Source organism: Stegostoma tigrinum, chromosome 18 (genome assembly GCF_030684315.1).
Source record: "Stegostoma tigrinum isolate sSteTig4 chromosome 18, sSteTig4.hap1, whole genome shotgun sequence".
Classification (NCBI taxonomy): domain Eukaryota; kingdom Metazoa; phylum Chordata; class Chondrichthyes; order Orectolobiformes; family Stegostomatidae; genus Stegostoma; species Stegostoma tigrinum.
This window is the reverse complement of record NC_081371.1, coordinates 11,167,487-11,183,198: the sequence shown is the minus strand read 5'-3', so window position 1 is coordinate 11,183,198 and position 15,712 is coordinate 11,167,487. Positions and strand designations below refer to the sequence as shown.

Below are 15,712 nucleotides of genomic sequence, written 5' to 3'. Positions count from 1 at the left end.
AGGTGGAGTAGGTGCCCCTCTTATCTTGCTACAGGTGCTGTTAAGTTGTCTCCTTGTTCTTTCTGCTTTCCCCTGAAAAAGTGTCCCGTATTGACAATCACTTGACAAATGTCTTTTTACCGCAAACATGATCACTCAAGTTTTGGTAATTACAATTTTCTTTTCAGTCACTTGTTGAAAGCTTGCTCTTTTCTTCTTTAAATGAACGCCCAAATGTTTAATTCACCCAAATAACCAGCCTACAGTGATGTTTGCGATGAGCTCAATAATCCCTTTGTTCCCTCTGTATTAACTCTTTCAGGAGCAAAATATAAAATTGATACAATTGTATGAATTTTATAATTGAGGGACCTAGATACAGTGGGCAGGAGGGGCCAGTTTCAAATGTAGTGAGGTTATTTACCAAAGTGCTTGGATTTAACTTACTTGACAGAAGAATCAGAGACTGGTGAAGGACTATAAACCACTGAGTGGAAAGATAGTAAAGGCATATATTTGAAAAGTACTTGGATATGCACTTGAAGGAGGTTCAAAGTGAGATTAAGTCAGGTAGCATGTTTCTCTGCCAAAACAAATAGACATGATGGGTGAATAGCCCAGTTTTATATTCATGATGAGAATTATTGTGCTGAAAATGATACCCTATCAAAGCTTCAAACAGTAAGATCTCTTTGTGTTCATTATGAAAACAGAGGCTGGATAACAACACAGATTTACAATGGGACCTTTGTTATGTGCCGTTTTCACTGGAGTCTTGGCTTTGAATGGAAGTGAAGGAAGTGAAACAAATATTCATACATTATCTGGAGGCAGCTGCTGGAGGCAAAGGGATATGCTGGGGGATGGGTATTGTGAATGATTGTAATCAGAAATTAATCAGATCAATTTCATTTAAATGGTAGCTGAATAATCTATGCAGTCTGAAACACGTTTAAGAAAAAGTTGTAATTAGTTGTTTGTGATTGCTACAGGCAGTACAAAATTACCAGGAAAATATCAGTAGGCTTTGTGCCAGGACTTGACTGCTGTCCTGCTTCCATCCCTTTGATTGATAGAAATAATTATTATTTTGACTATCTGGTCATGATGATTAGGTGATGAGTCTTCACGAAACATGAGGGAAGAATCCAAATTGTAGTAATTTAAAATGACTGGAGAATGTTAACAGGCCTTGCCAGCTGTGACTCTGTGGTAGCACACAGCTCACATGTTCAAGCTCCATTTCTGGAAATTTGGTATCATGCCACAATGAGGAAATGTTGCCCATGCTGCTGGCAGTGCCACTTCTTTCAAAGGGTGCGTTCAACCTAGCGCACCTCTCGAACCAAATTCTACCCCTCGGGTAGGATGTAAGGGATCCTGCACTATTGTGTTCTGATGAAAGCATGGACCATTTTGTGTCACCTGACCTTCGTGGAGAAATTTGCAAAGAAGGGTACCTTTGACGGCAAATCCGTCAGGCAGTGGCAGGTACACAGCGTCCTTGACAACCTTTGGGAAAAGGAGAGGTGGACCCTTGTTGGGTTGTTCCCCAGCAGGCTGTCGGAGTTATTTGACAGAATGCCTTATCATCAGAACTTTCCAACAATCACCAATACATTGCTTGGCTAGTGGTGAGAAGGGGACTACTTGTGAGATCCTCCTTGTATGCCCAGACTCTGTGCGCCACTGCATGCGTCCCTCAACGACACCGCAGGGGAGAGACTGTCACACACCACCTTCTGGAATGTGCCTTTGCAAAGTAAGTCTGGAGAAAGATACAATGCTGTGATACAGGACTCTGCTCTAACACCTTTTCTCTGGGATGCACACCAAGACAAACATCGACTGCACCTGGAGGACCATCAACTTGTTGAAAGAAACTCTTTGTTCTGCCCAAAAATTGAGTCTTCCAGAGCAAGGAGTTCACCTCAACCAAATGTTGCAGACTGGCACATTCCAAGATCTAGGATTACGTGCTGAAAGACTCAGTAAATATTAGGGTAGCTGCCGTCTAGGCACAGTGGGTCAAGACACAGAAACACAGAAAATAAGTGCAGGAGTAGGCCATTCGGCCCTTTGAGCCTGCACCACCATTCAGTACGGTCATGGCTGATCATGCAGTTTCAGTTTCCCACTCCTGCTTTCTCTCCATACACCTTGATCCCTTTAACTGCAAGGGCCATGCCCAGCTCCCTCTTGACTATATCTAATGAACTGGACCCAGCAGCTTCTTGTGGGACAGAATTACACAGGCTCGCAAATCTCCGAGAGAAGAAATTCTTGTTCATCCCAGTCCTGAATGGCTTATCCCTTAATCTTAGACTGTAACCCCGAGACCTGGACTTGCCCAAAACCAGGAATATTCTTCCTGCATCTAGTCTGTCCAGTCCTATGCTCTGAAGTCTTTCTGCCAACGTTAAATGCGGTTTCCTCCAGTGTCCTTGGCCAACATTACTGAAACAGTTAAATTGCTCATTTATCTGTTATTGCTGTCTTCCTGTGCACAATATTAGCCATTGTATTCCTGGATTGACTATACTTCAAAAGCAACTTGCTGAATTTGAAGTGAGTTGGGGTAGTTAGATGTTATGAAAAGTTGGATGTAAGAGCAACAACTTTTCTCCCTTTGTCAAATGAAGGCGACTGTTTATCAGAGTGAATCTCCGTCAGCCCTGCATCTGTTCAATTGGACGACCCATTTTAAGTCCTTTTCCAAATCTGTTGATTCTCCCCGTGTCTCCTTTGCTGTCCTTAGTTGTCTTGAAAAGAAGACTGGGCAATGAAGATTTGAGTGGCTTATAGATGTTGCCGTAGGAATTATTGTAACCCTGAAACATCCAGCCTGGTGTTTGGAATGGAAACTGATTAGAATGTAACAATGAGTTTTTTTTCAGGTAAAGATGCTTTTGAAGAATGCACCATTTCTGAATGCATTTTTAAAAATGACCCTTACCAGGAAGTTAAGATGGTTTCCTATTAAGATCTGAAAGAAGGGGTCATAGAATCCCTACAGTGTGGAAACAGGCCCTTCAGTCCAACAAGCCCACATCTACCCTTGGTGCATCCCACCCAGACCCATCCCCTTACAACCCACCTTGGCTACACCCCTGAACATTACGGGCAATGTAGCAAGGCCAATCCATCCAAACTCCGGAGTACCAGGAGGAAGCCCTCGCAGACATGGGGAGAACGTGCTAACTCCATACAGACAGTTGCCCGAGGGTGGAATTGAACCCGGCTCCTGATGCTGTGAGGCAGCAGTGCTACTGAAGCCACCGTGCCACCCAATGATCTTGTTTTTCTACTTAGGAAACATCTTTAGTTATATGAAGGGCAAGGCCAGTCTTTCTGGCGGAAAATTCCCATGTTGGGGTATCACTAATGATTTTGAAAGAACACAATGAGGCTATTTTGCACAAGACTCTAATTTGTCTCCTTCTGAACTTGCTATTTCCATTCTCTCAGGTCTAACCTTGGCATTGTCATGGAGCCTCTGACAAAGGGGTTTGTTGTCATTTTATGACAAAATAACATCTATCTTGCAGAGTCTGAATGACAACTTCTTCCTGGCTGCTCATGGACCTTGAGACCTTGATGCCAACATCAAACCCTTGTGTCCAGAACAGTCACTGATCTTGCCTCTGTGTATTCCCACTTCATTGAACCAACAATCCCCTACAGCACACTTCTTCCTGAAGTGCATTTACAGGACTTTCATCATAGGTATATCATTTCATCCTGTTTCTGAACTGACTTCTTCCTCCCTTGACTCAATTTATTTTTTCCTTTCTTTATTTGGTCTCTTCTTACCTATATCTTTCGCTTCTGATTATGGCTGCCATTTTAAAAGCTTTCAATTTCCCGGACCCCTCTAACTGCTCTTTACCGCAAAAGTTCCATCTTTCGATTTCGAAACTCCACCTGCGAGACTTCCGAGTTCTCTGCACTTCCTTGGATGGAGGTCTAACTAGTTCCTGTCCCTCAGCATCTTCCTCCACTTCACTCTGAACTACTCATCCTTTGAATTCACTCAGTTGCACTTCACGTAAAAGGTGTTGCTCTGGGTGCATGCATGGATCTTGGCTATGCCTGACTTTTCATCTGATATCTGAAAGCATCGTGTTTCTAATTTTACTCTGACTCTCCCTCACACTTTTTCTCCGTATCCTGCTCTCATGCTGAATTGGAAACCTCCATCAACATTGCTTCCGTCTCCACCCTTTTTTCATTTTTATATGGTCCATCTCTGACTCTTCCCTCCCTTTAACATTTCTGTCTCCATCTCTGGTGATAGACTATCAATCAATATTTGTTATATGACCACTGATCCCTACAGCTACTTTGACTGTTTGACAGTCAACTTGACTCAGTAGATAGACACAGTGGCTGCAAGAACAAGCCAGAGGCCAAGAATACTGCAGCAAGTAACTCATCTCCTGACTCCCCAAGGCCTCTCCACCATCTACAAGGCACAAATCCAGAATTTTATGCAATGCTCCCCACTTGTCTGGATGAGTGCAGCCCCAACAACACTCAAGAAGCCTGACATATCCAAGACAAAGCAGCCTACCTGATTAGCTCCACACCCACAAGCATCCATTCCCTCCACCACTGACACTTGGTACACACTGCTACTACCACTGCAGAAATTTGCTAAAGATCCTTAGACAGCACCTTGCAAATCCATGACTACTTCCATTGAGAAGGACAAGGGCAACAGATTCATGGGGACACCACCAACTGCAAATCCCCCTCCAAGACATTCACTATCCTGATTTGGAAAGATATTGCTGATCCTTCACTGTCTCTGGGTCAAAGTCCTGGCAATCCCTCTTGAATGGCGTTGTGGATTAACCTCCTGTACATGGACTGCAGCAGTACAAGAAGGCAACTCACTACCACCTTTTCAAGGACAACTAGAGATGGGCAATAAATGCTGCCAGCCGGTGATGCCCACATCCCGTGAATGAGTAAAAAAAGAGTGACTAACTTAGCCTCAAACGTCGATGAAATTGTGGAAATAACTTACATATTGGGTTAACCAACTGATTAATTAGCGATTTTCGGTTCAATAATTTATTGGATGGATGTCTTTTTATTTTAGCTGGCTGGTTCATTTTCCATAACATTATGTAAACTTTTACTTTTTAAATGCAGATTGGGAATGGACTGTTTTTCTTTTACATTTAGATATAAAGTAATGACCTGGACAAAGCATTAGGTCACAGCTGGAGTCTTTGCATGATTTTCCATTACAAACCCCAGGCAAAAAACTAACGCTCAAACTTGGAAGGAAGGCTCAGCTTCTGTAAATTTTTCTTTCAGTTCAATATTTTAAGCAATTGCTATGTTGTAATGCAAGAGACCAGGCATAATCTCTTAGCTGAGCTTCGTCTAGTGGATTGAACACAGGGAATTATGGACATATGTTTCTTTAATTCTTTGAAGTTCTATACAAGGGCAAGGATTTGTTGCCAAAATGGGGATGTTAATTACATAGAATTTATAGTTTCTACACATCTCGCATTGTTACCCTCTGAAAAGTTCCCGGAGCATTCCATGATGTTTTCATGGATTCTGTCGACGTCTGTTAAACTCCTAGAACCGTCGTTTTCCATGATGTTATAATCTTTGTTTCCATTAAGATGGCCAAGAAGTATAATTTAGTTATAGAGACTATCTCACTTACAATTGATGTTTCTTGAAATGAAGATGGTATCTACTTAACTTATGGCAGGAGCTCTTGAACTTAATATGTGACTAAACAGGCTGATTCTTAGCAAATAGATCACATCATTCAAGTACCATGGCCCAAATTATTCAGCTCCTGAAGATTTAGCCCCCTGTTAACTTGACTTGATAGCACTGGGTACTGATCTGAAAAATGCGTATTAAAACGACTCAGTCAGGGTGTCCGAGATCTTGTAGGGAGGATTCATTTGTGGTGGGGGCTACGCGGCCATACATCAATTCTCTAGGAACAGGCAATACTGTAGGCTGAGATCCTCATTGATATCAATGAAAACTACATATACTTGACAGATAAATGGCCTTCAGCCCTTGTTACCCATGGGAATGTAAAGCATATGAAAACTAAATTCTACCCAATTCTGTTTTCAAGGCCAGCCTGGTATTATGATAAGTCTTTACTTTTGAGTGTTTGTATAAAAATGTGCAATTTTTTTTTTATCTATTGCTACTCAATTCACTTTGAGTTCATCTGCTATTGAGAAAGCGCTTATATGGACACAAAGAAGTGGAAAATGCCAAAAGCCCTTTGAGAACTGTACAGTTTGTTCACTCTCATTTATAGTATCCACTTCTTCCCTGATTGCTTAGAGTAAAACGGCTCCATCTAACCCTGATTATAAAGAGAAATCTTAACAGTCAAATCAACGTCGCAGCATCATACTGAGCACCTACATTTGTTACATTCCTTCACCTACTGCCAAACATGGTCATTTTCACCAATATTATACTTGTGCTGACTAAGGTTCCTTTTGGTTGCCCTATGTGTGATGTTAATGATGGCTAATTCTCACTCAGCTGTTCTTCAAGGCTGTTATTTCTGTGTGCTTTATATCCTTGACCTCCTCCAAACAAAAACTTTTATACAGAGCTGGCGCTAACATTCATTAAATGCATGTGACTGTGGACCGCACAGCAATGTGGATGACTCTTAACTGTTCCCCAGGCAATTAGGGATGGGCAATAAATGCTGGTCTGCTAGCGATGCCCACATCCTGTGAATGAGTGAAAAACAAAAGTGTAAACGTCTGTACCCTATGCTGCATCAGACCTCACTTAACCATCACCTTGACTCCCAGGTCCTCCACACCTGAAATGTAAAGTCCTTATCCTTGTGTTTAAATCGTCCATACTTCTGTAGATGGTCTGAAACTTGTACACACCTCTTATATCTAGAAAGACTCTTCAAGTATCTTGCATTCCTGAGCAATATTCAAGGGAAAAAATGTGCTGTTTGATAAATAATTCACGTCACATCTTTAAATTTTAATCTTTCTTCATTGGAAACCTCCTTGATTATGTGTTTGGTTGATACGTTGATTTTTCTCCCTCTTGTCCATTGCTAAGTATGAGGTATAATGATTAGTATATACCTTCTCCTCCCCAAATCTTTGTTGTGTGATAGTGAGACTCTTTGACCAATTTATGCCTTTACAGGACTTCCAAACAATGGTTTTTTTCTTATCCTTCTTAGATTTTTCTTCCTTCCTCAAATTTAGGGTTTTAAAATGAGATTTGCATCAGTTAATCACTACTGACCAACTACTTCATCTCCTATTGGATACTTTAAGCACAGTGCTGTGTTGCAGGATAGTCTTGGCATTATGAGGAATTAATTTATACTATCCTGTCAATGCTTAAAGGAGTTGCTGAAATAAAACCACTTTTGCTGAACTCTACATCTTGCACCCATCAGGACAGATTGCAATAAATATCAAAGTAAACAACCTCTTGTACTGAATGAGAGGACAGTACTGATTGGCTAGCAGTGGATTCTAATTGGTAGAGGTGTTGTCATGGAGAAAGCACCAGTTAATAATGTTGGTTAGTTAACTGCCAAGCTTTGTTTGAATTTTAAACCACAGATTGACCAAATTAGTCAGGGCATTTTCCTGAGAAATAAACCTCAAAGCCACTGCCATACATTTTGTCGAGTTGAATCAGGCATAGTGTGTCTGTATGCTGTTTCTATTGACAGAGAATAGAGCATTGTGTCTTATTAAATGTAGCTTCCAGTACCCATACGTACTATATTGTGAGCCTGACTGATCCTACACAAAGCTTGGAAGTCAACTGTCAGTCACTTTTAAACCCTTCCAATTCATGTACCCATCCAGATGTCTTTTAAATGTTTCAGTTGTACTAGCCTCCATTATCTCCTCTGCCAGCTCATTCCATACATGCAGTTGTGTGAAGTAATGTTAAAAATCTCCAAATCTCCTGCCTCTCCAATCCAATTTAGACACCTCTTGATTTGCACTGTTCACTAACTTTCAGTTGGAGTTTCACCAGGTTCATTCAGCTCCTGACCTTTTTTTTTCCTATTCATTTGTGGGATGTGGGTATCGCTGGCTGGCCAGCATTTCTTGTCCCTCCCTAGTTGCCCTTGGGAAGTTGCCTTGGTGTGCTGCCTTCTTGAACTGCTGCACCCCTCCTGCTGTGGGTTGGCCCAAAATGCTATTAGGGAGGGAATTCCAGGATTTTGACCCAGCGACAGTAAAGGAATGGCGATTATATTTCCAAGCCAGGATGGTGAGTGGCTTGGAGGGGAACTTGGCTGTGGTGGTGTTCCCATATATCTGGTACCCTTGTCCTTCTAGGTGGAAGTGGTCACGGGTTTGGAAGGTGCTGTCCGAGGTTCTTTGGTGAATTTCTCCTTATTCTTGGTCCAAACACCGACAAAGAACTGAAATCAAGGTGTGAGGTGAGAGTGACAGCCCTTGTCATTAAAGCAGCATTTGACCGAGTCTAGCATCGAGGAGACCTTGCAAAGCTCAATAGAATCAGGGAGAAAAATCTCTCCTGGTGAGAGTCACACCTGGCACATTAGAAGATGGTCGTGATTGTTGGAGGTCAGTCATCTCAGCTCCAGTGTGTTTCAGCAAGAGTTTTCAGAGTACTATCTCAGGAGTAACCCTCTTTTGCTGCTTCATCAATGACCTTCCCTCCATCATAAGGTTAGAAGTGGGGATGTTCTCCAATGATTGCGCAATGTTCAGCGCCATTCACGACTCTTCAGGTACTGAATTAGTCCGTGTCCAAATGCAGCAAGACTTTGGGCTGACAAATGGCAATTTACATTTATGCTACAAGTGACAAGCAATGTCCATCTCCAACAAGAGAGAATCTATCATCACCCTTGATACTCAATGGCATGTTATTTACTGAATTCACCATTATGAACATGTTGGGGATTTTCATTGTTCTTAGGGAGCTCAATGTGGACAAGTCACAGAGATAGCTCACCTGTCTCCTCTTTGAGGCAGTGTTCTGGGATTTTTGTTTTACAACCTCACCATCCCACTTAACCCCAAGATCACCAAGGTTGACTAGTTCCACATCTGTATCTGCCCCCTCCTTCAGCTGATCTGGGTTGAGGTTCATTTAGTTATTCCAGATTCAGCCATTCCATGTTACTCACTAAATCTGAGCTCGTCTAAGGATCTGGTGCTTATATTAGAATCTGCTCTTCGAGTATCCCTGTGCTGTCCCTAACAGTGGCTGCTGTTTTATCAACATGTCATTTTTAAAATTCTCATCCTTGTCTTCAAATGGGCTTGTAGCCTCTGGTTATATCTCGATAAACTCCCGCAACTCTTTGGCCCTCTGCGCTATCTATATTCCTCCGACTTTGGCTTCTTGTATATCCCAAATTTGAATTGCTTCATTCTGGAATCCTCTCCTATTTCTCCTCTTAAGTTTTTTTTTCAAAACCAGCTTGGCCTGTGGCTCAGTGCCACATTTTTCCGATAATTGCTAAATGTTCAAAGTGCAAAGGAGGAGAGGAAATAAATACACCTTTGGAGAGTTTAATGGAATTGGAGGTTTGCAAAGACGTTACAGGGAATGGAAGATTTCAGTTATAAGGAGAAGCTGGAACTTTTCTCCCTGGAGCATAGAATGTTGGGGCGGTGACCTAATAGAAGTTTATCACATCATGAGACCCATCAATAAGGTGAAACGCAAAGGTATTTTCCCCACGGTATGGGAGTTCAAAACTGGAGGGCATAGATTTAAAAGGAACCTGAGACGCAAGTTTTCACACAGAGAGTGGTGCGTATATGGAATGAACTGTCCGGGGAATTCGGAGATGCAGGTACAGTTACAGCATTTCAAAGACATTTCGACAGGAACATAAATAGGAAAGGTTTAGAGGGATATGGGAAAAATGCAGGTAAACCAGGACTTGTTTGGTTTCGGAAACTTGATTGGCATTTATGGGTTGGACTGATGAGTCTGTTTCTGACCTGTATGGCCATGATATTTAAAGGTTGCACTTTATATGTTTTTGTGTATGAGCTTCACTTTCCTTAGTGTACAGTGTTTGAGAGCTGTATGTTTTTTGTATCAAAACGAAGGGCTGCTTTGAGAGATGTTTGACCTAACAAAATAATATTAGAATACATTTTATGTTGCCACAACTCTTGAAGCTAAGGTTTGACTGATAAGAAGACTGAGAAACTCCCTTTAGCATACCAATGCTTATTCTTCCAAAGCATTAACACTCTCAAAATCACATCAAATTCCTTTTGCACAAACCCAATGATCTATTCCACACCTTTACCATTCTTCCATCTTTCACACTGGTTGTTACTTTTCATCAGCTTATTTTTTGATACTCAATTGGTTTACTTTGAAATAATTCTTTAGGTTTACCTCAGCTATACTGTTTAATGTTTAATATCTTTCACAACAGTCTGCCCTTAATTGGGTTTTCTTTCCAGATTGTCAATTTCAAACCATCAGTCGCCATTCCTAGTGTAATTTTGATTTGAAATGGCAATTTGTGTTGGACTTTCACCTCACATTGCTTAGTGTAGCACTGTAAAGAGATCCCAAGTTAGCTGTTGAGCAGGAAAATTGACATTTTAGTTCGGGAAGAATTTCCGAATTTCTGAAGGAGGGTCCGGACCTGAAATGTCAACTTTCCTGCTCCTCTGCTGCCTGACCTGCTGTGTCCCTCCAGCTCCGTACTGCATTGTCTCTGAATGCAGCATGTGCGGTTCTTGCTATCCCCATGTCAGCTGTTAGCTTGCTGCCAGTGGTGTTAACTTCTAACCTGGGAGTAGTGGGGACACTATTGTTGCTGTATTCCCCTGCCACTCTGGTCCAGACTGGACCCCCTTAAAATATTTTCAGTAGGTAGCCTGCACCCTAACGTTTTCTTATTTTAAAGGTAGACATGAAGTGTGTGTTCCAGATGTAATGTAATTGGTCAAACTATTTCATGTTAAGCAAAGCACAGTTCATTTAAACACTTAGGCTAAAACACAAACAGAAGAAAGAAGAATTTAGAAGAACTACTGGAAAACTTTAACTGAATAATAGATACTGTACCTATTACTAATTAACTATTTCAATAGAGTAACATCCCATAAACATACCCCTTGGCAAAAAGGCTAATTCAGATGCAGATTCTTATGTGCAGTTCTCCAATCCAGGAAGAAGAAATATCAAGAGAAAATTCAGAGAGGGTAGCAGCCAAGAGACTTCCATTGAAGCTTCCGACACTTTTGGGACTCCAAACAGCTTTTGATGTTACTGAAAAAAGAATTAAAACCCTGAAATTTGGCTCTGATTGAGCTGGTCCCACCCAATCAGGCTGCTTCCATTGTTCCAACTTGGGGGGGGAAAAAAACCTGAAGGCCTCCTAAGTTCTTTACTTAAGTTGTTTCAAGTAGCCACTTCAGCACCTCTGTCTTATAACCTCTCTTCAAAAAAAAAGGACACCACCGCAACTCCTTGTTTCATTTATACACAGATTGGTCAGCAATTGGTACCCATCTTGAATTTATGGTGGATGTTGAGAATCTCTCTTTGCGGGGTTTTGTGAGCACGTTCCTGAATTCTTCCAGTACAAGGCACTGGAGGTCATGGAATAACTGAGTGCATTTAGATAAGGCATTCAAAGTCATAAAACATTCCAAGGCCTTTCACAGGGATGTTGTCAAACAGAATCTGACTACAGTAAACTGGTGTACAATTTTTATTTTTCGTTTCTCTTTTTGATATCTGAAAGCACACAGCAGAAGAAAGCTTGGTGTCTCCATGTGGTAAATATTGCATCAGTTTGAGGCCTTTATGTAACTCTATGACACAATCATTGCTGATTTCCTTGCTGCTGTTCAACTTTCATAGTAGACACATTCTAAAATTCAGTTCAATGCTAGCACTGTACTATTTAGATTTCCCAGATCCTCCAAACGTTTTTGTAAGACAGAGAATTTGCTCATTTCCTGTCACCATTTTCGTGATGAGAAGCTACAATGACAGGAAAGCCTGAACTTTCAAATGACAAAAAAAATCACTGGAAATGTCAATTACCTGAGCATCAGACAAGTTGCAAAGCACAGGCACATAAATTAGTCACATTTCTGTGAAGCTTGCTAGAAAGGAATGCAAATCAAAATTTATCACTTAGGTTATCTCCTAAAATATATAAACAATCTCCACTCCTGGGCACAATTGTTTATTGAGACAGTTAAACCAGTTGATACAGGTACCTGTCCTTAACTACATCACATAGAATCGAGATTAAGACTATCTACAGGATGGTGACAGCACACGCAAGAAGGCAAGAAATAGGAGCAGGAGTAGACCTTCCTGAACTCATGCCTGTAACGGTCTGTTTCAGTGACCTGGGCCTGAGGCTGCAGACTGTCTTAAATCATATCAGACCAAATTCTTTGAGAGAAATCCAACAGCCCAGGTAAAGGGAAAGTAGACTTGATTCCATGGCTTTTCTTATGCAGAAGCCCTTTGATACCTTGTGCAAGAAGGTATATTCTTCATATTTGTCCTTCATAAACAGTGATTTTCAAAGATCCTTAAAGGTTGGTAAAGGTTAGCTTTGAGTTCATTGACCAAAATGTGTTTCAGGATTAGCAGTTTTCGAGTTATAATCAAGATTGAGCCAACATACAGTCTACAGTAGGTGCCACAGATCAAGGTTCGATTGACCAGCTGAGACTAATGGCTCTACCTTGCCATGGCAATGGTTGAGCTTATCCTCTTTAAGATTTCCCTCAGCTATTTTCCGTGAAGGGACACATTTTCTCAGCCACTAGATAATATTAAAACATTGCTTTTGTTCCTTATGATGCAGCATTGTCAGCATGGGCTCTGCGTGAACAAGGAAGTGGCAGCGAGGCCAGTGGATGGAGAGTGGGGACCCTGGGGATCATACGGAGCATGTTCGCGGACATGTGGTGGAGGGATAAGGAGTGCAGTAAGAGACTGCAACAAGCCAGAGTAAGTTTCCTCTGAATTATGGTGCTTTATTTAATTTAAAGTGGTTTTCTGCGTTGGGTGACCAGAGCCAGTGAATTCATGATCCTCAACTGTATCTGTCTAATTTTCAAGTGTCTTGTCTTCCCAACTACATTCTTAAACTGTTACTGAGCCCCTAAAACTAACAATGTCAACAAGAGCTTTATTGAACACCATTTAAGGAAGGAAATTGCATGTTCTTTAACTGTAGGCCCCTCAACCAAATCTCAAAGTTGACAGACAGTTCCACAGAGCAGTATTAGTTGTTCTTTGTTCAATCAGCGTACATAAAAGCAAATAAAATTCAGTCATACAAAGAGACAGGAACATATATAAAGGCAAACTCTCTTGTTCCACACCTTTTGAGGTCAATTTGACTAAGATGATGCTCTTTTATATAGGCAATCACAAACTGTATTGCTTTGTGTTTGCAGTGTTCTGTTTACTTTGCTTTACTGTTCTAATTGATTTAATGTTTGTTGTTCAACCATTGCATACGTCTTAAAAGATCACAGTAATTTGTTTACCAGGAATGTTAAATATTAGCGACATTTTGATGCTTTGAAGAGAAATCTAGAATTTGTTTTAAAATTCACCTTGTGAATGTTTTTCAGTATGGTAATACTGCAGAGGCTGGAGCTCTGAAATAAAAACAGAAATTCAATAGGTTTGGCAGCTTCTCTGATAAGACAAAGAGAGTTAATGTTTCAAGTCTAATATGACTAATCTTCACACCTGTATCTTTCAGTATGGACTTTATCTTGCATTTTTTGCATTTTGGTTTCAAAACATGAGACTTCTCATTGAATCATAGGATCCCGACAGTGTGGAAGCAAGCCATTTGGCTCATCAGGTCCACAGCAACCCTCCAAACAGCATCTGACCCAGACACCCTCTCTGTAGCGCTGCATTTCCCATGGCTAATCACCCAGCCTGCCCACCCCTGGACACTATGGAAAATTTAGCATGGCCAATTCATCAAACCTGCACATTTTTGGACTGTAACCCCAACAAGAGAATACAGATTCCACTCTATTCAACACTGGCCACAGTGCTCGGGAATGTACATTTTTTTCATTCAGCATCTAGCCCATAACTTTCCACAAACAATGGGAACATCACAGGGTGGCTGTGCATGATTCCAAGATGAGCATTCCTGAACTCTCTTCCCCCATGGTCTCTACTTTAAAATTTCCCTTTTAAGTGAGGATATTTCTCAGTACCTCTTTTTGGCCAAGATATTTGTGATCTGTGTGTCAGGAAAATGACAGAAGAACAAAATCTCAGCATTGACCATCCAATATATGGGCTGTAACCTTGCAGACAACAGTATAGTCTTATTGTCATGAATTAAAGTAATAGGCAGAAGTGGAAAGACCAGCTGAATATTGGCCATATTGTAACCAAACACACCACAATGGAGACAGTTCAGATCCATGCTTAAATGAGAAGTTTTGACAAAATTAGATGACTGAAGACTACTGGAATAAACCTGCTATGTTATCTGTAATTTTCTTTGATGTAACAATCCCTTTGACAATCATCTTTAAGACAGATGTCTACATAGAGTAACAATGCAGCAATTGGTGAGCTTGTTCCTGGTTAGTACGCTACCTCTTGATAACAGTTATGTAGACTCATAGAATGATAAAGCATTGAAGAAGGGAGTTTAGCCCTTCCTGCCTGGACAGCACAGTCGCTCAGCGATTAGCACTGCTCCCTCGCCGCCCCGGATTCTTGGGTTTGATTCTACCCTTGGGCAACTATTTGTGTGGTGTTTGCACGTTCTCCCTGTGCCTATGCAGGTTTCCTCTGGGCTCTATGGTTTTCTACCACAGTCCAAAGATGTGCAGGTTACTTGGATTGATCACGGGAAATGCGGGGTTGCGGGAATAGGGTAGGGTGTGAGGCCTGGGTGGGATGCTCTACGGAGGGTTGGGCTCAATGTGCTGATTGGCCTGCTTCTACATTGTAGGGATTCGATGATACTACCTGTATTGGGATCTTGAAGAATGTCACCCAATTCGTCACATTCCCTAAGCCTTTCCCCACAGTCGTCTGCTTTTATCTTATTTCAAGTATTTATCCAATTTTCTTCCAAAAGCCATGATTAATTATATTTCTGATATTATTTCAGGCAGTCCTTCTCAAGGACAAATAGAGATCGGCAAGACATGCTGGCTCAGGCAGCGATACCCATATCCCATGAGTTAATAAAACAAAACATGTTCATAAGCACTCACTACATGAAATAAAAGTTTCATCTTGTCTCTGGTTCATGTTTCAACCATTTTAAAGACTTTTGGTTGCTGACTCTTCTGTCACCAGAAATAGTTTTCTCCACTCATCCTTCATCAAATGCATTGGATAGATGTACCTTATGCTGATGTTTCCTGGACAATGGGTTCAGTCTACGAATTGTAGTTTCCAGTCTTGACAATTTACATTGACTTAGACTGGCCTTGTGATGACCAGGGAATCAAGTGAATCTTCAAACGAGCAGATCGCCATCTGATCTTGTTTAGAAGTCTGTTTGAGATCCATCCATTACCTTGTTTTAAGAAGCAAGTCAGTAGAAATTGTAGATCAAAGAATGGTGGTGTGCTTTTCTCATAAGGACCATGACCTCACCCAATGGGTCTGCTACTGGTAGCTGGCTACATCCAATGGTCTTCAATGGAGAGGTCATTCTATCAGATTATCAGCTGACATT

At 41.2% G+C, this 15,712-nt stretch overlaps 1 protein-coding gene across 5 annotated transcripts in view; it reads left to right on the top strand.

Moving 5' to 3' along the window:
- LOC125460805 (A disintegrin and metalloproteinase with thrombospondin motifs 20-like) overlaps positions 1–15,712 on the top strand; it is a 357,534-nt gene that overhangs the window by 176,435 nt on the left and 165,387 nt on the right. For all 5 annotated transcript variants that reach the window (XM_048548796.2, XM_048548795.2, XM_048548794.2 and 2 more), the window contains one exon: positions 12,836–12,981. In XM_048548796.2, coding sequence (XP_048404753.1) covers positions 12,836–12,981 — 146 coding nt within the window. The remainder of the gene's footprint in view (positions 1–12,835; positions 12,982–15,712) is intronic.